The sequence below is a fragment of the Lissotriton vulgaris genome, unplaced genomic scaffold (assembly GCF_964263255.1).
Source record: "Lissotriton vulgaris unplaced genomic scaffold, aLisVul1.2 SCAFFOLD_3957, whole genome shotgun sequence".
NCBI lineage: Eukaryota > Metazoa > Chordata > Amphibia > Caudata > Salamandridae > Lissotriton > Lissotriton vulgaris.
The window spans coordinates 80626-103292 of NW_028251085.1; the positions used below are offsets into that span (position 1 = coordinate 80626).

The 22667-nt window shown below is 45.6% G+C and overlaps 1 protein-coding gene across 1 annotated transcript in view; it reads right to left on the minus strand.

Moving 5' to 3' along the window:
- Positions 1 to 22667, minus strand: part of LOC147663035 (sterol 26-hydroxylase, mitochondrial-like) — a 111888-nt gene that overhangs the window by 10091 nt on the left and 79130 nt on the right. The window contains exons 5-6 of the mRNA XM_086950715.1: positions 22397 to 22563; positions 4314 to 4395 (exon numbers count right to left, since the gene is read on the minus strand). Coding sequence (XP_086806841.1) covers positions 4314 to 4395; positions 22397 to 22563 — 249 coding nt within the window. The remainder of the gene's footprint in view (positions 1 to 4313; positions 4396 to 22396; positions 22564 to 22667) is intronic.

Consider the following 22667-nt stretch of genomic DNA (forward strand, 5'->3'; position numbering starts at 1 on the left):
GGACGTTAGATTCCTGTTGGATAGGTGTTTTGGCTAAAGCCAGAAGGCCCATTGAGGATCTTCGTGCAGCAGCAAGGTCCTGGGAAACACATCTATCCAACAATGCAATCCCCTGGTTGATAGCATCATTAGCTTTTGTAATGAATTGATCAATTGGGCCGGTCACTTGACCCACTCCTTGAGCCGTCTTGCTCCTCATGGCCCTGGTTGTCATAATGTCACTATAGCACACGTGGATTGATAAGTGGTCAGTGTAATGGTGAAGTGCGACCAATATGCGATGTAATTATCAATGGGCAGATAAGGATGAAAGAGAGTTGGCCCAGACCAGACTTGCCCAGGCTTGAACGGGCTTAAACGGGCCCGCCCTTGGCCCGGGCTTCGCCCGGGCGTCGACCCGCGCGCGTCCCGCGATGCGCGTTGGCAACCTTGCTTAAAACAGTAAAAGGTGAAAGGGGGGCGGGGCACTGGGAGGGGGCGCGGCCCAAACGGGAAGAGGAAACAGCTGGTGGTGATTACGCTGTACCTCGCAGTCCCGGGGCCGCGCCTCTCACCTCCTCTGCGGCCGCGCTGGTAAGACTCCTTCCTCCTTGGGCACAGTAAGCAGTTTTTGGGCAAGGGCTACTCCTGTAGCGGTAATCTGGCACAATCCTGGACTCGATGTGAAACCTCTGAAACGAGCGGCACTCGCGAAGCGGGGGCCGCGAGAGGTTATCAGCACTTCAATGAAGGCGGGGCACTGGGAGGGGGCGCGGCCCACACGGGAAGAGGAAACAGCTGGTGGTGATTACGCTGTACCTCGCAGTCCCGGGGCCGCGCCTCTCACCTCCTCTGCGGCCGCGCTGGTAAGACTCCTTCCTCCTTGGGCACAGTAAGCAGTTTTTGGGCAAGGGCTACTCCTGTAGCGGTAATCTGGCACAATCCTGGACTCGATGTGAAACCTCTGAAACGAGCGGCACTCGCGAAGCGGGGGCCGCGAGAGGTTATCAGCACTTCAATGAAGGCGGGGCACTGGGAGGGGGCGCGGCCCACACGGGAAGAGGAAACAGCTGGGCATTGCTGGGCGATGCGCGTTGGCAACCTTGCTTAAAACAGTAAAAGGTGAAAGGGGGGCGGGGCACTGGGAGGGGGCGCGGCCCAAACGGGAAGAGGAAACAGCTGGTGGTGATTACGCTGTACCTCGCAGTCCCGGGGCCGCGCCTCTCACCTCCTCTGCGGCCGCGCTGGTAAGACTCCTTCCTCCTTGGGCACAGTAAGCAGTTTTTGGGCAAGGGCTACTCCTGTAGCGGTAATCTGGCACAATCCTGGACTCGATGTGAAACCTCTGAAACGAGCGGCACTCGCGAAGCGGGGGCCGCGAGAGGTTATCAGCACTTCAATGAAGGCGGGGCACTGGGAGGGGGCGCGGCCCACACGGGAAGAGGAAACAGCTGGTGGTGATTACGCTGTACCTCGCAGTCCCGGGGCCGCGCCTCTCACCTCCTCTGCGGCCGCGCTGGTAAGACTCCTTCCTCCTTGGGCACAGTAAGCAATTTTTGGGCAAAGGCTACTCCTGTAGCGGTAATCTGGCACAATCCTGGACTCGATGTGAAACCTCTGAAACGAGCGGCTCCCGCGAAGCGGGGGCCGCGAGAGGTTATCAGCACTTCAATGAAGGCGGGGCACTGGGAGGGGGCGCGGCCCACACGGGAAGAGGAAACAGCTGGTGGTGATTACGCTGTACCTCGCAGTCCCGGGGCCGCGCCTCTCACCTCCTCTGCGGCCGCGCTGGTAAGACTCCTTCCTCCTTGGGCACAGTAAGCAGTTTTTGGGCAAGGGCTACTCCTGTAGCGGTAATCTGGCACAGTCCTGGACTCGATGTGAAACCTCTGAAACGAGCGGCTCCCCAGTGCACACTCAACATTATAAGACATTACATGACAGGATATAACATAATCAGCAGTGTCTCCTACAGACGGAGGGCACAATTTGTGCTTGGCTGATGTTCAGACGACTTTTCCATACCACTCATTCTTCAGCATTGTAGTTTATCACCACTCAATGGCAACATAGAACCATAGTACATGGGTACCCAATATATATTCTGTTTATTACATAAAAACAACAGAGCGTTACCTGGCGGTCATATAGTCCACAACTGATCCTTTCATAGTTCACATAAGGCTTTCACATAATCCATGAGAGAACTTCAACCAGCCTACAACAGATCATTGCACAGGCCTTTGCATAGTGCTAGATTCTCAAAGGCCCTGACAGACTATTACATATTTTTAAACACAACATATCTAAGGTAGGCCCTACATGCCATGAAATATTCAGACCAATTCTCATATAACCCTCCCACAGCCACAGATGTCTCATGTTTCCCTCAAGAGCACCTCACCTAATAAACAACAAACCATCAACTCATCAACCCTTCCACACAAACCTGCTAACACAAATCAATCCTCTCTCATGCAACTCTTACAAAACTATCACATATGCACTGACAGATTCTAATGTAGCCAACAAAAGTACCGCATATTGGCCTTGCCAGACTCTCACATCGCTACAAAGGACCATCACATAGCTACCAACAGAAGCTCACATATCACTAACTATATCCTCATCCAGTCCCAACAGACCATCAAATATCCATCAACTAGTAGCTCAAGTAAGTCTCACCAGCTCATCGCATAATCACCAATGGACCCTAAACTCACAAAATAACCAACTGACTCAACTACAGTCCTCACAAGATCATCACATTCACACTGTCTGACTATCCTATAGATATTACAAAACAATGATCAGATAGCATTTACCATAACAAAATGCAATCTTACACTCACATAGCCCTCAGCACAACATTCACTAATATAAAATCCAGCATACACTTACATATTCACGGACTAACTCTCATATTGCCCTCTCAAACCATCACTTAACCGCCTGACCTACACCTCCTATGTCCCCCAGCAATATCCACTGATTGACTCTCAAATTTCCCCACAAGGCATTCCCATATGCAGTGAATATCTCTTTTAAAGCCCTTAGGAAGCCTTCACATACCCACCACTTGAGTATCATAATGAATTCAACAGACCACCAAACGTACACAGCTCGCAACACAATATTCTCTAAAACAACCCACAAACCATTATCACATATCAATTTACTGACTCTCACTTTGTCTATTTACCAAACCATCACATATCCAGCCTCGCATATAACCCTCAGACACTCGTGACCACAAAGGACTTTTACAAACCCACATAACATAAAATGACAGATCTGCAAATAGGTCCTCAAACACACACGAAAACACTATCAAATATCAGCCAAATGACTGCTCATAGAACTGTCAACAAACCCTCACAGTCACAGCTTTTCAACTCACACAGGCCTCAATGCAATCTACCCTAATTTAAGCACACCCTCCTTTGACACTTAAATGCCTCTCAACAGCAAGCCATTACAAACCCTCAACTCGTAGCCCTCACCACAACCAGCCGCGGTCCGTGCAGGTAACAGCGGTGGGGCTGTGTAAGGGGGGATTTCAAGGGACCCTGCAGAGGGAAACATTCTTTATTTATTTAATTCTCCCTCTGCATCGTCCCTTGAAATCCCCCCACAAAGCAGCCTACCTAACCTAAACACCATCAAATACACACCCTACCACTCATATAGCTCTCGATAAAAATGTAAACATACATAGCCATCAGCACAACTTACTCTAATATAACCCACAACCATCCATCACATATCTACCCACTTACTGAGGCATTAACTTAGATATATTATTCTCATCACTTAACACTCAGATAATCGCAAATGACTCCTGAATCATCTCAAACAGATCTTTACATACCCCTTAAGATATCCTGGCCGGCGGAAGATCCTTCTCCTACCTCGTTGCCAAGACCTGGAACGCTCTTCCTACCAGCCTACGACAGACTCAGGACCTGCTGGCCTTCAGAAGACTTCTCAAGATCTGGCTCTTCGATCAATAGCGGCCCCCCTCCCCCAGGGCCTGGAGACCCTCACGGGTATGTAGCGCGCTTTAGAAATGCAGTGATTCATCCTCAAATAGTCCTTGTTTGTCCAAAGCTGAGCCTTACATACCTGACAAAACCTTTGCATAACCACCACCAGACCCTCACCTAGGCCTAATAAGACCCCCTTGTATGCCTCAATAGGCAGTCATGTAACCCTCAAAAGACACACACCTATTCAACAACTCCACATATAGTCCTCAACAAATGCCCACAAATCCCCATATGTATTATGCTTCTGAGCCTAGCACCAAGAGTGAGTGGGAAAAGCAGACTTACGTTTTTGGGAAAATAATATTCTCCGATACTTATGTCTTTCTCAGTAGAAACCCTGGAATTAGTTGGAATAACAGGGTACAGCCTGGCAAAGCAAACAAAACATCATTATTGAATAGGAAAGATCAGAGTTGAACTACATTACTTCTCTTAGTGAAATTATTGCTTTTATATTGATTTTTTTCACAAAAAATTATTTTGTTGTAGTTTCCTTTGTAGCAAATCATAAGAGTAGTAGAGGAGCCAGGGAGCAAGCTGGCAAATGTTTCCAGTTAGAATATTGGGCATCCCCTTCAAATCTTTTAGTTGTTGTTACAGAAATAGCAATCAATATTGTACAAAGACAAAAAGAGAATTTGCTGAAAAAGTGCCTATGCCCACCACAGATTCATGGGTTTGGTGGCTTAGCCACTGCAGGGGCCTGCGTTTGACCTCATGGTAACAGGTTCAAATCCCGGTGGATCCACTCAGCTTTTCATCCTTCTGAGGTCTATAAAATGAGTGCCAATGATTTGGGTAACTATGAACATCTGTTATTTATCATCGAGATACCTTTCTGGGTGAACGTGTGCTTTACAAATACACGTTACGCACAATTTACATAGAAAAGTAGCTGGACTTGCTGCAGTTCCCGGTCATAGGTGTAGTTTATGGGTGTTACTTTTGCATAATGGTTGGGACAAATGCATAACCTATATATATGATGTGCAAAGGTATGCGAAAGGTGGAACTGATCTTCGACACCTCCAAAGGGTATAACTACATTACTTTTGACTGTATTTCTACACATGAAGCAAATGTTACTATAAATTACCTGTACCAACACAGATACACACACAGAAAGAGAGAGAATGAATACATACTTAGTAACTGAGTAAGATTGTCCGTTACTGCCATCAATGGGTTCTAGTTACATCATAAATTACTAGGCCGAAGGTCCAGTGGTTAGTAAATGTCATCAGCGCCCCAAGATCGCAACATAGGACGATATTATACATTCTACCATTATGTATTTTTTATATTACATGTTTGTTTTGGAGAAGAAAGCCTTAAAAGGCCAAAACAAATATATATATATTCACAGGAAAAAAACAATTTCTACAGAGACGATATAGTTAGGTTCACTTTTGACCCACACAAAACCATAGAAATTCAGCAGTTATAGTTATACTTATGTTAAAAAACTATAACTTGTAGCCTAAAGTTACTTAACGGCACAAGTTATAGTTTCTTTAGATTAGTATAACTATAAGTATAACCATAACTGCTGAATTTCCATGGTTATATGTGGGTAAATCATGAACCGAACTATAATGTCCTAGTAACCTCAGGGTTTTCAGTGAAGTTCTATGTTTTTTTTTTACATAAAGTAATATATAATTACCATACATTAATACAATCACTGCCATGCACAGCCTTTGCCCATGTGCGGCGGGGTTTGGTTAACCCCATTGGATTACCCAACCACACACTGCGCACGGACTTCGGTGTGTGAGTGGGCGCAGTTTTTTTCCATTCGGTTTCGGATCTGCTGATCCATCGCAGATTTACACTGGGGTCATGCTGAGCTCTGCTTTGGATCCACGGGTTGGCCCCCCCAAAAAAGAATATAGACACATTTTGCCCATGAGAGGTCCCTCAGAGACTCCTCTAAGTGTCCAATGGGGTCAGGACTCCTTTATCCTGAGCCCTTATGATTGTATTTTTTAGGTTATCTCCTCAGTGGCCCAGCCAAGAAACAAAATGGCGGCTTCAACTTCCCTTATAAGTTGCCTCCAGCCAATCGGGGCCTGGCTTGTAGATCTGGATCCGTAGATCCCCCATGAGTGGATCTGCTAAGGATTGCTGATTGATTGTGGATCTGCGTCACTAGATATACACATTTCTTTTTTCTTTAATAACTCTAAAACTAATGAGCGGATTTGCAGCAAATTACAAAAAGCACGCTTTCCGGACCAAGATCGATCTTTCTGTCAAATTTGGTTTCAATCCATTCAGCAGTTTGGGCTGTAGTCGAATTTAAAAAATGCAAAATCCCCATGTACATTGCATTGGGAACCTCCGTTTTCCTTGGCCCCCGCTTGACGAATCACCCTGAAACTTTACAGTCATCAAATGGTGCCAAATTTAACTGGAAAACAAAAAATGCTAATTATGCAGCACATTATTATTTTTATCCAATTGAGATGTCATGAGCGTTGTAATATATGAGGTCATAAGCAGTGCATTGCGGGGGTGTAAGTTATAGTGAGATCAGCTAACTATAACTGCTGAATGTCACTGGTTTTGTACGAGTAAAATCTGAGCCTAACGTTAATTCTTAACTATAACATCCCTGTAACCTTTGTTTTCGAAGTTTTTTTTATTAATTAGCTACTAACTGTGACCTGTAACCTTTAAGAGTGTGTGTGTGAGTGGCTGTACAGGTCGGTGGCTGGGTGTGTGAGTGGCTGTATGGGTCTGTGATGGGTGTGTGATTAGGTTTGTGGGTGTGAGTGGCTGTGTGTGTCTGTGGGTGGGTGTGTGTGATGATACGGGTGTTTGAGTGGGTGCGTGAGTGTCTGACTGAGTGCATGAGTGTGTGAGCGGGTGTGAAAGTGTCCGAGTGGGTCTGTGAGTGGATGTGAGAGTGTCTAAGTGGGTTTGTGAGTGCCTCAAGGAGTGGGTGAGTCAGTCTGTGAGTGAGTCTGTGAATGGGTGTGTGAGTCTCTGGGTGAGTCTGTGAGTGGGTCTGTGAGTTGGTGTGTGAGTCTCTAAGTAGGTCTGTGAGTGGGTGTGAGTGAGTAGGAGTTGTTCCGTCAGTGGGTGTCTGACTGGCTGTAAGGGGTTGTGACTGGGTGTATGTGTGATTTTCTGGGTGTGAGTGGCTGTATGGGTTTGTGAGTGGGCGTGTCTGAATGGGCATGAAAGTCACTGTGAGAGTGTCTAAGTGGTTCTGTTATTGGGTGCAGGAGTGCCCGAGTGGGTTTGTGAGTGGATGTGTGAGTGTCTGAGGGCATCTGTGCATGGGGCATTACTGTCTGAGTGGGTCTATGAGAGCAAGTGAGAAGTTCTTTGAGTGGGCATGTGAGTGTCTGAGGGGATCTGTAGTGGGTGTATCAGTATCTGAGTAGGCCTGTCAGTGGGTATGTGAGTGTCTGAGTGGATGTCTAAGTGTCTATGTGGAGGTGTAAGTAGTTGTGAGTGACTCGGCCACAAAGGAACTACACTTGCCTCTTTATCCAACAAGAGTCCACCGTTTTTAACAAAGTAACTACCCAAGTGGAGAACTTTCTAATGGTTAATCATCAAAGTGCTTCCTCCTTGGGTAAATGTTCAGTACTTAATCTACAGTACAGCTGCGTAATGGACTATGAGGAAATGTCTCCAGTGACCTTGTGTGCGTTTCGGCATTGTGATTGTTCCTCGTATGTCTTTATCCGGAAATATGTGATAACATGGATACTCCTGTAAAGAAGACAAAGAGTCTACAAAAAGGCAAATCTCCAACAAACAAGGGTCTTTCTACTTAACTATATGAAGCTAGTGGTTCTTTGTTTGTTAGAGATGTCCTCATACTCCTTGGCATCAAGAATGTGTAACCAAAATGGGTAAGGGAATGCACTGGGGGCTACTTGTTAAGCTCTTCATTATACTGGCAAAAGGTAGGAAGACCTTTGCATTCATTGATTTGTACATTTGAATACTCTTAGAATTTAAAGGGAGAACCATGGACTCTGCTCTCAGCAGGTAAGGACAAGAAGGACTCACTTGTCTCAGTCACTATGGATTGCACTCCAATACAATGATGCATTCACCTCCACAAAGAATTTCAGATCATCTTTCAATATGGAAATGCTGAGAAAGCATACTTGCTTTACCTTCGCCAAGCGAGGGAGTTAGGATCATTTGTCCTGTACAGAAGTGGAGGTTCAGCTGAGGCACCTGCTATGTTTATATTTGTACGTGCTTCATGTTGAGGTTTAATTTCTGTGAAACTAGCATCAGGGCCAGAATGGCCCGTCGGACCCCATCCACAAGGGCCCGGCAAAAAGTCAATGAGGGGAGGGGGCAACATGGGCCCCCTCTCCTTGCCGATTTCAGCCCCACAATTCTATCATCCAGAGCCTGGCCACATCTACCTTGGTGCCCTGGCCCCACCCAGTGTGCTATGTTGGGACCCGCAGGGAGGGAGCCTGAATGCCAGCTCCTCACCTCCAGCTTCCTGCATGTGGGAGCAATCCTTTCATCTGCTTCCCTACCCACTTCTCAGCGGGCAGGGAAGCAGATGTAAACTCCGCTCCCAGCAAGAAGACGAAGTTTGACAGCTATCCCTTGCTGGGAGTGGAGCTCACGCTTGCGTCACCTCTGGCGATAGCAGGAGCTAGCCTTGGGGGTGGCGGTGCCCAGGGCCATGAATGACTCAAGGAGGGGAGCTGCGAGGCACCTCTCCTTTATTTTGCATGGGCCAGCCCCTGGGAGGCGGTGGGCTCGGGACGTATATGGCCCGGAGGGGGTTTTGCGGGGTCCCCCTGCATGTTTACATTTTAAATTTGGCCCTGGGAAGGTAGTGTTCCCCGAGGTTTCTAAAAGCCCAAGGAAGGGGATCTGTGCAGCCTCCTCCTTTATTTAATAAGCCCCTGGGAGGTGGTGATGTCTGGGTCCCGCGGGGGTCCCACTAGGCCTTTGCATACGTAGCCCTGGGGAGGTGGCTGTCCCGGGGCATTAAAATGACATTGGAGGGGTGCCACATGTTCCCCCCTACATTATTTTAGTTAAAATATGCATGTCACCGAGACCTGGCCCACCCCGGGGCTTCACTGAAACACAAGCATGGGAAACTATGCTTTCTTTTAAAAATTCACGGTGATATTTAAGATTATATTTTGAACAACGCCATGAATTTTAATAAATGCTGTTTTGCCGAGTCCCTGGGTGACTCCAAAACCAATGTTAAGGGCTTAGGGTATTCGTACCTGGCCCCCTTTACTTTTTTCTTGCATTTTATTTTGGGACTCGGCTGCCAACACTTCCTGGTTGAAGTGTTAACAGCCAATCAGAGCTCTGCAGATCTCTGCACAAGCTCGTCATTATTCGCGAAGGCTTCGCGACCCTAGATATATGAATTTGGATTTCCTTCAAAATCTCAAAAACTGCTGAATGGTTTTACACCAAAAAAGTATACATGATACTTGAAACTGTTTATTTCAAGGATGGGAGAGACAATCGCAAATACTTCTTTGATGCCACATGGATTAAATGACCGTGTTGAATATACTTGTTTTATATAATTTTTACAATTGTATACTTTTGTTGCCTGGACTACGTTTTTTGTTGTCTTCTACTTTTGAATACTGTTTTATACATTGTTTGAATTCATTCATTTTTTTGAGCTGTCGGTTTTCTATTCAAATTACTATGACTTCTTCACTCATTCTAATCTACTCATTCTCAGCATGACTATTCATTTCTAGAGCAACAAGGGAACAGCCAATCTATACAAAAACTCCCTGGTTTTTGTGATGCACCTCCCTCCTTCTATAGCCTCCTCAATAATTTAAACCTAACACAGAGCCTTATTCTCGCACTGTGCGCAACTCTGCTGCCCCTGCCGTTCCTCTAGGGGCGGTTAGAATAACCAAATATACACTTGTAACAACTGCAGGTTGCACCACCTTACAAGGAAGTCCATAAACATGTAAATATACGAATTTCCGTCCAGTGTTGAGAGAAATCAAAACATTCTTTATTCTTCTTTACAATGTTGACAAATGTACAGCAAACAGCCAACGCCTTTCGTTCTATACCAAGAACTTCATCAGGGCAAGTCTATTAGATGTTTTCAAATGTTGAAATGTTGTAATAAAAGTGAATGCCTTAAAAAAAATGTTTTATTAAAAAAAATGTCTAAGTCTAAAAAAAAAAAAAATTAAGCCACAATAGCAGCCATAGCATCAGCCACAAGGGGGTTCTGCACTCCAGATGAAGAGCATAGAGCTTCCGGTAGGAATGCCTTAAACAAATAAGGAGAGCTCTCCTGGGTCATAGATTTAATGACCCTGGAGATTTACAGTATTTTTTTTAAGGTTCCTGAGGGGCAGCTACACTCCCTGCAGCCCCCCATAGCATTAAGCAAGCTCCGAAAAAATAAACAAAATGCCCTCGCAAGGCATTACGTGGCCCTCCTTAGCGGAGCAGTAAATAATAAATAAACAGATCCTGCAACTCATTTATTATTCACCTTTTTAAAAAAAAATTATTACATTTTTTGGGTGCTGTTGTGCTCACCCGGGGCACCCAATTCTTTTTTTTAATGTTGTGGGTCAGGGGGAGCTAGAGGGCCCCTGCGGCCCTGGCTGGCTCCACAGACACCTCGGTAATGTTTTAGTTGGTGCCAGGTGCCCACATGGGGCACCCATGAGCTAAATTGTGTTGAGGGCTGTGGCGGGAGCCCCAGTACCCCGCTTCCCCAGCTGGCTTCACTGGCGGGTGCCAGCCATTTTTTGATGGTAGGTGGGTACCACGGTGCCCACTCAGGGCACCCACAGTGCTGCCTACATTCAGGCCAGGGGGGAGCCCCACAGCCACTGTAGCCCCTACTGCCTCCCTGGCCAGCACCATATTACATATTTAACAAGGTTTAGAGAGCGAAGGGATTTAATCCACTCGGGTGGACGGAAGGGTACTCCCAATCCCCTGGTTAGGTAGCTAAATAACAAATTTAAGGAGTACCACCAAAGATGAGGCTAGACAGCCAATATTGGTGGAATGAGACACTAGTGTGAAAGAAGAAGTCCTTCTTTGTTTTTAAGGAACCCCTCACTCACCGACCTGGTCGGTGACATGCTTCATCATCGGGGCCACCTTGACAGCCGAGTGCCGTCAAGGTGTGCTGCGACACCTGAGATACAGTGGAGCGGGTATGTGAGTGATGAATGTGAAAAAAGAAAAAAAGTCAGTGAGTTAAAAATTGTCCTGGTATGACTTATCTAAATATTATTTATTCTAAGGCTACTGGACAATGTTAAAAACAGTGTATATTGATACAATAAAGGCTTTAATAGTACCTAGTGTATCTGTGGTATGTGTTAGGTCAATACCAGCACCATATTACACCAGAACCTTTCCTTCTCTCTAGCCCAGATGAGAGCAACATTTTTTAGTTCTGTACCTGTTAGACTTGGCATCTTTTGGCGTGTTTCCCCTGAATTTTTGCTTTCTGACCTCCCAGTTTTGACCTGTTTTTGCTGGTGTAACGTTTCTGCGCACTTTTCGCACTCCCGATCAGTGGCAAAGTGCAGGAGCTCTCTATGTCAATTGTGGTATTGATTGGTGTTTCCATGATTGGATATTTGATTTACCTGTTAGCCCCTAGTAAAGTGCACTGCATGTGCCAGGGCAGGTGAATTAAATGTTACCCGGGGGTCTGCAGCACTGGTTGTGCCACCCCCTGTGAGTAACCCTGAAAACGATAACTCAGACGTGCAATTGCAGTCTGCAGACAGTTTGTAACTGCCTTGTCGACTAGGCCAGTGCACACACTGGCCGGTTCCGAACCTTACCTTTTTTTTTACATGTCAGACATCCCTCAGGGAGGCCCAAGATACCCCTGTGGGCAGGGTGCAATGCATGTGAAAGGTAGGACATGCCCAGGTGTGTGTGGCATGTCCTAATAGTGAATTGCAGCTAATTTCATTTTTTACTATTGCAAGGTTACCAGTTCCCCATAGGATAGAATTGGAGGGTTGTTTATAACATCTTATAAACATAACTGGCCCAGGGAATTCGGTAAGAAAAGAACATTTAGTATGCCTGAACTCAGAATCTAAAGATGCATCTTTTAGTGAATGTGATTTTTACATTCTGTTTGTGAAAATACCACTTTTAGAAAGTGTGTATTTTCTTGCTCAGTCATCCCGTGTGCCTCTGCTGGAATGTGGTTTGCCTGTCTGGGTTTTGGATGACAGACAGCTGTTGGGCCAGAGGGGCTCCATATAGTCTAGGTAGGTCAGGAAAGGTCTGAATAGACCTAGGCTACGATGGGGGAAGGGGGAGGAGTTTTCCTTGCACCTCAAAGGGCCTGGTCTGCCTCTGCCAAATGCCGGTTCCACCTCCTGCCAGGAATTCACACCAGAGAAAGCCCAAATGTTTCTGGCCAGGCACAGACACCCTTTTCCTGAAAGATCGAAGGATTTTTGGACATAAATACTGGGTCCCAGACCCCTGAACTTTAGAACTCATCTGGATCAAGAAGACTGCCAAGAATAAGAGCTGGAGGAGGAACTACCACTTTGCTGGGCTGACCTGCAGTGGCTGCTTCTGTCTTGGGTCATGAAAGGCCTGGACTGGACTTTCTGCAACCTAATTTCTGAATCTCTCCAAGGGCTTGAGGTAGAGCTTGCCCCCTGTTCACGAAGTCTCAGGAACAGCAAAGACTTGAAGCTCTTCTGTCCGCAGCACTGGGGACTGTGTGTTTTGTGATGGATCAGAGGAACAGCAACTCAATGACGTCTAGGACACTGTTGCCAACTCCGTGTCCTGAAGGCACCACAGAGGGCACCACAGAGGGCTCCGCCGCAACACTGCACCACAACCTTGGTCTCACCGACGACGCCTGTTGATGCCGCCACCAAGCCGCTGCTTGCACCGCGACCTGTGGGCACCGCACTCTGCACAGCTTCATGCCGAAGCCTTGGCACTGCATAGAGCACCGCCGCAACGCCGCCTGGGTCTCACCGATGCCGCCTGCTGATGCCGTCACCGAGCTGCTGCTCGCACCGCAACCTGTGGGCCCCGCACTCTGTAGCGCCTTGCTTCACGAGGACGACTTGGCCTCCCCAACGCCGCCACTCCACGCCGAAATCGATGCGGCTGCTTGCATCGTTGTTCGCGGGCACCGCTCATAAGTCATACGAAGCACCGCCCTCATCCTGCACTGCAGCCTTGGCCCACCGACACCATTGACCCCAGCTTCAGTAACGTCGATGCCGTTGCTTGCACCGTGACCTGCCAGTATCATGATGAGCACCGCCTTCATCTTGCACCGTGACCCTGCTTTCACCGACGACGCCATCCGACCCCGCCACCAAGCTACTGCTCATACCGCAACCTGGGGGCGACGCTTGCTGCACCACTGCACTTCGTACCGCAGCACCCAACGCCTGCCGACGCCAGCACTCCTGATTCCATCAGCGAGGAGCTTGACCTGCAACGCGAGTGACTTCAAGGGCCTCATCACCCTGCATTTTTCACAGGTACTGTTTGCGGGTCTTCCCGACACCGTAGTTGGCCAGCAACCCCGCGACCAACCAGAACTGTTGGATTTGTTGTTCACGACGCCATGGTAGCCCCGGATGGAGCTACCGACTTTGAGGAACTTTGTTTTAAACTTATTTTGGTAACTAAAAGCTTTTTTTTATATAATACTGTGGATTTTTGTCGTTTTTGGTCTTTTTTTAATTATATAAAAATATTGGATATTTTTCTAAACTGGTGTGGTGTCCGTTTGTAGTGCATACACTGTATTACTGTGGGTTCTGTGCACATGCTTTACACACTGCCTCTAAGATAAGCTTGACTACTCATGCCAAGCTACCAAGGGGGTGAGCAGAGGTTATTTTATCCTGACTAAAGTGGAGATTTTTGCCTGGCTTCGGCCCGTGCCTTTGCCTACCAGAAAACCCATTTCTAACAGTACCCTTCCAAGGAAAGTCTGGGCAGGGTGTGCTCACCCTCTCTCGGGTAGAAAATCGCAGTGTCCCTGGGGGAGCACCCAGGAACAATAAAAAGTATTGGTCCCCAGGACCGAACTCGGGAGAATAGCAGGATTTTGTGGAAAGAAATCTTTTTTTTTTTTACTTTTGGCTATCAGGGCATCCCTACCCTGCCCAAATATATTATTTTTGTCAGACTTTTTCAGGACAGGAGACTAAGGGCCGGATTATGACTTTGGCAGTCCTCCTCCAGAGCGCCACACCAGTGCCCTGTAGGAGGACTGCCAAAGCCATTCTGACACTACCCGCCGGATTACGAGTGTAATACGAGTGTAATACTTGGCAGGCGGACATGATGGTGCCTGTCTAAAGGGTCATAGAAGAGCCATCAACAGTCAGTAGTGTGGAACCTCTGCAGCACGTTCCTGCACATGAAGGAAAGCACCATGTCATGCATTCCTTCCCATACAGGAACTGGGGGTGCAATATACAAGGGGGCACACAATGTGCCCCCCTGCATGCACACAGAGGCACAAAGGGGGCTTAGCATGGATACATTTTTAGAAAACACTCACTCTCACTGGATGATCTCATCAGTGATGTCATTTGAGATATCATCAGTGATGTCACGGGCCATGTCATGAGTGATGTACTATGTGAGGTCATAAGCAGTGCATAACGGGAGCGTAACGTATAGTTAGTTTGGATACTTATAACTTTGTACAAGTGAAATGTGCATCTAACTATAATGTCTCTGTACCAGTTGTGTTGAACCTCGAACCAGGGCTACACAACAAACACTACAAAGACCATTATGCCTTGTAAGGGGTTTCAACAGTGTGCTATCCCATACTGCTTTGCGCTAAGTCACCTGATGTCAGGGGAGGTTCTTAAACTTCGAGAGACGTAATGGCGGCGCTTGGCTTTCCACCTCAGTCCTGAAGTATCCTGTCTTGGATTCCCTGTTTTCCTGCCTCGCTACATTTGGAGTTACGCTTAGCCTTTGATCTATGGATTCCCCCTGATTCGGCACCTTCCTTATTTGTGTGCTGCGTGTGGTTTGTCGCCTTTGCGGCATCCTGTCGAGTCTTGCCTCTCGTCTTCCCTCCCTTGATATCCCAGAGTCGCGGATGTTCGACGGTAGCTTACCTGGAGAACCACTGTGTGATTCATTCCCCCGTGTGTGCGCTGCCTTTCCCGGCATATAGCGTATGCACCTGAACGCTGACACTTGGCGTCCCCGTGGAGTAATGGTAGACGCTTCCTTCTTTTTATTGAGAATTTTACGCAAACAAACGCGTGTTCTAATCCTTGTTAACAGAAGCGCCTGGACAACACGCATTGTTCCTTTGCGTGTGACTCGCTGGGTGCTTTTTTGCTACTTGAAGAGATTCCTGGATATCACGCATCGTTCTTTCTCCAGTGACTTACCCGGAAGCTTTGGGTTGCTACTGACTTTACTTTGTTGCACAACAAACTCCTTCAAAGACATTTGGGCTTTTTCTTATTCTTACAAGAATCCCTGGAACTTCCCTTTTCGCTTATTTGGGACCTTATCTTTTTTGTTTGATGCAACGTTCGTACAAACCTTTTGTTATTCAAGAGACCACGACCTTAGGTATCGAGCTTTCTACCTTCACAGCGGGCAGGAAAACAGACGAATGCTCCACTTCCAGCAAGCAAGAGCATTTCTGGAAGCGGAGTGTTTGCTGTAGCTTGGAACTCTGGAGCTTTGGAAGCTCCTGCCAAGCCACAGCGAACAGCTACGTACAGAAGTGGGCACCCCATTACATGTCCGGAGCCTGCCCTGGGGAGTGGTGGTCCCCAGGGCCATCTAAGGCTCCAGGAGGGCCCCCCTCCTTTCTTAAGAATGGGCCGCCCTTCCTTTTTAAAATACAGAAATCCCCGGAGGTGGTGTGAGGGGGCGTTGTCCCCAGGGTGCGGGGTCCACAAGTCTCCCGCTAATTTAACAAATACTGAGGGGGTGGGCATCCATATAATGGGCCCTCGTAATTCCCGGGCACCCCTAGGATCAGGGTAGGCCCCTATGTTGTTCAGGCATAGATGCCAAGGCTTTTAATCATAGCCTTTTCTCCTCCTGCCAGCTTGAGATAGGCCTTTGTTTGGATCCGTATACTTCTGCAAGGACATACTAATGTTCATCACCCCGGTATTTTCTGGCTTTTTAACTATACACAGTGAGGCAGGTTCAGGCTTCTTATTCGAGGTTCGATCACAAGTGCTCGCAAGCACTGAGGAGGTTAAAGGTTGCCGTGAAGCAGGTAACCCGGGAGAAAGATAGAGTGACTCTGTGCCGGCGCCTTTACAAAGAGTCGGTGAAAGTGCGCAGGCGCCAGTTGCAAGAGCAGGCCTGGGAGGATTTATCCAAAGTGGGTGAGTTGAGGGACTCAGCCTTATTCTGTAAGCTCATTAATAGTCCCTGCTTTGCGGAACAAGCGAGACCGACCATGTGCCATCATATTACGTCAGACCAGTGGGATTCCCATTTCGAAAAGGTTTATATTGTAGGCTCCTTGGTGGAGCAATGGGTAGATATACCTCCTAGTCTGGATATAATCCCCAATAGCTTCTCTCTGGATGAGGTACACTCAAGCATAGAGCTGCTATTGCTAAATAAGGCCCCGGTTCCCGACGGAACACCCCCAGATCTCATTCACAATAATATTGAGGTCTGGGCCCCTCTATTAACTCAAGTCCTAAATGGGGCAGCCTTATAGGGGATGTTGCCTTCCTGGTCTACCACTACAATAATTCCAATTTACAAAAAAGGGGGCAAGGACAATCCGCAATCTTATTGTCTAATCTCCCTTATTGATGCTGTAGTAAAGGTCCTGGGTCAGGTCCTTTCACCCAGATTGTCCTTGTGGGCCATAGACAGTCAGATTTTATCGGACGTTCAATTTGGTTTCCGTGAAGGCAGGTCAACTACAGACCAATGCCTCATTATTTACCTTTTGACAGCCAAATACACACTGATACAACCTGGTGTTTTGTATCTAGCCTTCATGGACCTTACATTCGCGTTTGATCGAGTTAACCAGACTAAGTTGTGGGAAATTTTAATTTCTTTGGACCATTCTATTGTCCATTTACTTACATCACTCCATGGCCAGATGACAGCTGTAGTGAGATATACACATGAGGGGGCACTTACAAATAATTTTAACTGTACGAAGGGTATGCACCAAGACTGTATTTTAGCTCCATTTTTATTCTCTGTTTACATTAATGGTCTTGAGGCGGCCTTATTGGCACTTTAGCCGAATTCCCCTAGAGTGGGGATGAGAGCCTTGCCAGTTTTACTCTATACCAATGATGCAGTGCCTATGGCCCGCCCAGCTTCGGACTCTGCAGATTTTAATAGATGGCTTTGTTTCTTTTATAGACAGGCTAGACCTGTCTGTTAATTTTACTAAGTCGTATGTATCAGTTGCCGGTCGCCGGGAGTTTCGTACGAAAGGTTTTAAAGCTGGTCACCATACTCTTGCTAAGGTTCTGGTCTTCCCCTATCTTGGAGTGCTATCCGACGATAGTTTACAGTGGAGAGCCCTCTTAGATGGGAAATAGCCCCCACAAATCCGTGGGGGCTATTTTCAGCTTTGCTAGCAGACTGGGCTAATGGGCACCGGAGGTCATTTTAAAACTGTACAAATCTAAGGCCACTGCAAAAACTTTATAAGATAGTGAGATCTGGGTGTACAACTCTTCTCATAGATTACAGGTGGTGGAAAATACGTTTTTGCATCGAATCCTTCGAGTCTCTTAAGGCATGCGAGCTTAGTCTGTGCATGAAGAGTTAGAGGTTGGTTATCTGGTGGACCAAGTGGCAATTAAACTCTTAGTTTGCTGGATAAAGATATGAACATGTGACGATAAGGGTTTAAACTCCTTGATCCTAGCACAATGTCTGGACTTGGAACATGGTAATAAAATCCCTTGGATACGTTATATAAAGGATTCCTTCCAGGCCATAGGAAAGCCAGACCTTTTCTCGCAAATGACAGTTTAAGCCCAGGGGCTGTTAATATCACAGAAGAGTTACACCATAAATTTGCCACTGCCCAGCGTCTCTGGCTGAATTTCTTTCTTTATGACATAGAGGCCCTGGTGGCTGGGATCTCAGTTCTCCACAGGACACGCTTCATTTAGTTTTATTGTGTAAATTGTTTTCAGTGCCAACAAAATGATTCCTCCGGCCTTTACTAAAGAGTTTCAAGCTTATGCAGGCCAAAGCGGCACTTTAGCACTCGCAGTTGTTACCAAATCCCTAGACCCTTCACGTAGTCATATGCGTTTTGCGGGCAGCTCACGGATCTAAGTTTTTTTGTATTCAAAAGGTCATTCTCGCGCAATGGGACGTATAGCCTTAGAACCTTAGGGTTTTAGTAACTTGTTCTGTTTTAACTAGCTGCGTGTTTTGTCTGCTTATAATGACTTTTTTTTTCTATGTTTGTATTATTGTATCTTTTATGGATCTGTTTCCTTCCGAATACAGAAAGAAATTAATTGAATTAAACTTAGATTCGTCAAAGAATGCCAAAGTTATTGGAAATGAAAAAACGCTCTAGGTCTAACTATACTGGCGACTGCCAGTAGGATATATATATATATATATATATATATATATATATATATATATATATATATATATATATATATATATATATATATATATATATATATAACCTCACTGAATTGAAAACAGTTTTTCATAAAACTATAAAGATGAGAGGTTGTTTAAACTGTAAGTCGAGCTTTGTTGTATATATTTTAAAATGCCCTTGTGAGAAAGTTTATGTAGGGAGTACAGCATTACCGGCCCATAAAAGAATTCTGCAAAATAGGAGTGCAATAATCAACAAAGACAGAAGTTACCCTGTAGCCAGGAATTTTGAGAAAAACCACCAGAGTGACCCGAATTTAATGTGCTATAGCTGCATAGCAGAGATTCCAAGAAATAGGAGGGGCGGTAATAGAGAAAAAGAACTGCAAAAACTGGAAACGTATTTTATTCTTGAGTTTGATAGTAAAGAGTCTACTGGATTGAATATTGATGAAGATCTATTTACATGCCTGTAATAACTGCTGTAGAGTTTGCACATTCAGGAGAACCATTTTTCATGTGAATTTTAGGAGAAGGACAATGGACACTAGCACTTTGCTGCAAAACACTTTAAATATTTCTTTTCAAGCAGGAGTATCAGCACTGGCACTTTAGAAAACAACTTTAGAAAAAACAACAAGAAATAAAAATAGAAATCTATAAGCACTTTATAAGAATTAGGTGGGCAAGTGGCGAGTACATATAGTTTGTCTATATGTAAAAAGGCAGCTAAGGAGCAGTAGGCATTTGCACTTTATTTTTAAAGGGGAACTTTCACTTTTATGTGTAAATATGTCTGTCTTTATTTAAAATTCATCCAATAATTTGGAATCTTTGGCTTCAACTATATTTTATTGATGAAATTATGCACTAGCATTAGTATATGACAAAGTACTATGTAAAACAAATTCTGTTCCAAAATGGCACCCATATTTTCCTGAATATACTGCCTTGGTAATTGTCCTTTGTCTATGTTAATTTCCATAATAATAGATTGTATGTATTTAAGGCTGAGGAAAATGGTGATCTGTGTCGTGATCAAGGCTGCATGTAGCAGTCGAAACACGTAGATACCGTCACAAAGAAAGTTCTGGTTCGTTTCTATAAGGAGAAAGGAGCTGTGAATCTATATATGAATGTTTGTGTATATATATATATATATACATATATATATATATATATATATATATATATATATATATATATATATATTTATCTCCATATACATATTATCGCGTCACTGAAAAACAAGGTTAAAGTTACATTATAATTAGGTATAGAAGACATTCACTTACATTAAATAAAAACTAGAAATGTACTTTAAAAAAAAGGTTATTTTCCCAGTCATAGTTCAGTGAGATAACTGAAAATGGTCCCCATGCAGTGCTTATGACCTCACATATTACATCAGTCATGACATGTTCAATGACAATCGACGATATCACTTATGACATCATTGATGACAAAAAAAATCTAAACGAGGTGGCAAATTTCTATTTTTTAATGACTGGTGGGAGGGGGCCATGAGTCAGCCCCCTCCCACCCCCCACCCCCCCACCCCCCTCCCCTTCCCCAGCGAACGTTTGGCCTCGGGGACCCCATCGCCCAGGTCTGATGTGAGTCAATATGTAAAAACAAAATATGCTGGGAAGGAATGTGTGTGTGGGTGGGTGTGCCTGAGAATGTGTGCACCCTCCCACCCGACCCACAGTTGGGCTAATTAGTGCTGCTTCCCAGAAGGGTTAGGGGGTCAGGGTCTCTCTACCATGGTCCCTTATGTCCTTTTTAAAAATCATTTCAGACGGTGCGGAGGCCGGAAAGGGTGGAGCCTCCAGTAGCACACACACATAGCATGTGAGTCTAGAGTAAAACAGAACGCACCAGAGAACACAAGATGGAGAGGCGCCAACACCATGAGCTAGAACGAGGATGGCGGGTTTTAGTCTCATGTCTTGAATTTCATTCTCACACATGACATATGATATTCAGCGCTTGCAGCACTGCATTACTCACCTGATGAAAGGCTCTCACATTACTGCACAGTCTCTTTCACACCTTGCAGCTAAGTCTTTCTCACCGTGAGAAAGTCGCATGCCGTGTAGAAGAGTCTGACCCATTGGGTGTTACTTTTAGAAGCAGAATGCGATCCAATGAACGAGAGTCTTACATCTTGGAGCACAAACTCACTGAATAGGTGAGAATCTCACCTCTTGGATCAGATTTGCTTATTGCTTTAAAGTCTTGCTCTTGGAGCCTAGCCTCAATTCATTAGTGTGATTGATACAGTCTCACTCGATTGAGGGGAGTGACACCCCATGGCTCTCAGTGTCACTCATTTAGTTTGAATCACACACAAACACAATTGGGAGCTCTCCTGAGAAAATGTGGGTGTGTATAATCATGTCTTCTGCTGCAGCCTTCTTCAGGGGTGAGAACTATTGATTAAATGGACCCATGGGTGGAGGAAGATAGAGAGCACAAGGAGACAACACAAGGGGGAAGGGGGAAGTGAAAAGAGATAGTATGGAAGCCCAGGCATGGGAAGGAGCAGTGACATATAATATTAGGGCTATGAGACAAGGGTGGTGAGATTTTAAAAAAATAATTGGGGATGAGGTGAATTGAAACAAATAGCGGGAGAGAAAAGCCGAAGAATGGCTAGTGATGGTGTGGAAAACTGAGGGGCAACAAATGAAAAGAGACAGAATCATTATCACATTTTTACATCAACACGGATGTTTTACAAATGGTCTTGCTTCAAGTGCTAGGGAGGATGAAGAAGGCCATTACATAACCCCAAGTGAGGATGAAGAAGGCCATTACATAACCCCAAGTCCAGACTTAGAGCCTCACTTAGAACTTGGTGGCCTGGTCACTGAATCTTTCTGGGAAAAAGGCAGTGCTTCTGCCATGTTGGTGGCAGGCAGGCTAGCAAATTCAGAGTTCTATGATGTTTACATGGATTCTTTTCCCTGAAGTAGTGCCAGCATCCATGGAAGGAGCTATTCCGGGAGACAAATATTCCTTGACAGCATGCTGGCATGGTGTACCAGATGTCTCTTATGTACTGCAAGTAGATAAGACATAAAAAAAAGGTCTTGATGGCGCGTGACATTTCCATCTCCTAAATATTGCCACGTAACCATTGTTATTAATGTACCCAGTAAATATGTAAACAATATTGAGTCCACTCTGTAAACATGAATACTCCGCTCATACGGTCTCTACCAAACTCTCAATATTTTTTTGTATATCCATCCTTCTCATATAAACCCAGCACTATGAAAGCATCCTCATGAACACCTTATAACCGTGCATGCCTACCTTGTATCATTGTTACCCTACTAAGCTCCATGCTGAATTTTGTAATCAGGTCTGCACGATGTAACTACAGCAGCTTCAGCTAAATATAAAATATAGCAAATAGAAAAAAATGAAAATTGGAAGTAATACAGGGTCCAGCCTGTTGTCTAATGTGATGGGGAAGCTAGGCTAGAATCAATTTTCTGGGGCATGCCTCATTAGAAGCTGCTCACTGGCGTGTTCTTCGAGGCACCACAGAAGCACCCAGGTCTTACCCGTCCCAGGCACCTTCGGTCAGCAGCGACCTCACCATCACTTCTGGAACTGGGCCAGAGGATGAACAGATATTACCTTCTGGAGCCCATCAAGGATATAGTGACTGACCCCTCACCCTGCCCACACATAAAACTTGTGCAACTTTCGATGTCCCACACCTGGGACTCCTGGACTTAGCTCGAGGGTTTTACCTTAGCGTTTCTTTGATAACAGCCTTCAGCAGCGGCATTTCTGCAATATGTTCTGTGGTTGGGATTTGGTCTTCTGGGATGGCTCGGATCACTTCCTCGTAAAGGGAATTTTGGATCTCAGGTTCCTTCGCCAGATGATAAAGGGTCCAAGACAATGTGTTGGAAGTCTGCACAGACAGGAAGGAAGGACTTATAGGGGCTTTGTTTGGTACACTTTAATACCTACATCAGCATAGTAATTTGTGATAGAATCACTTGCAGTTATGCCTCA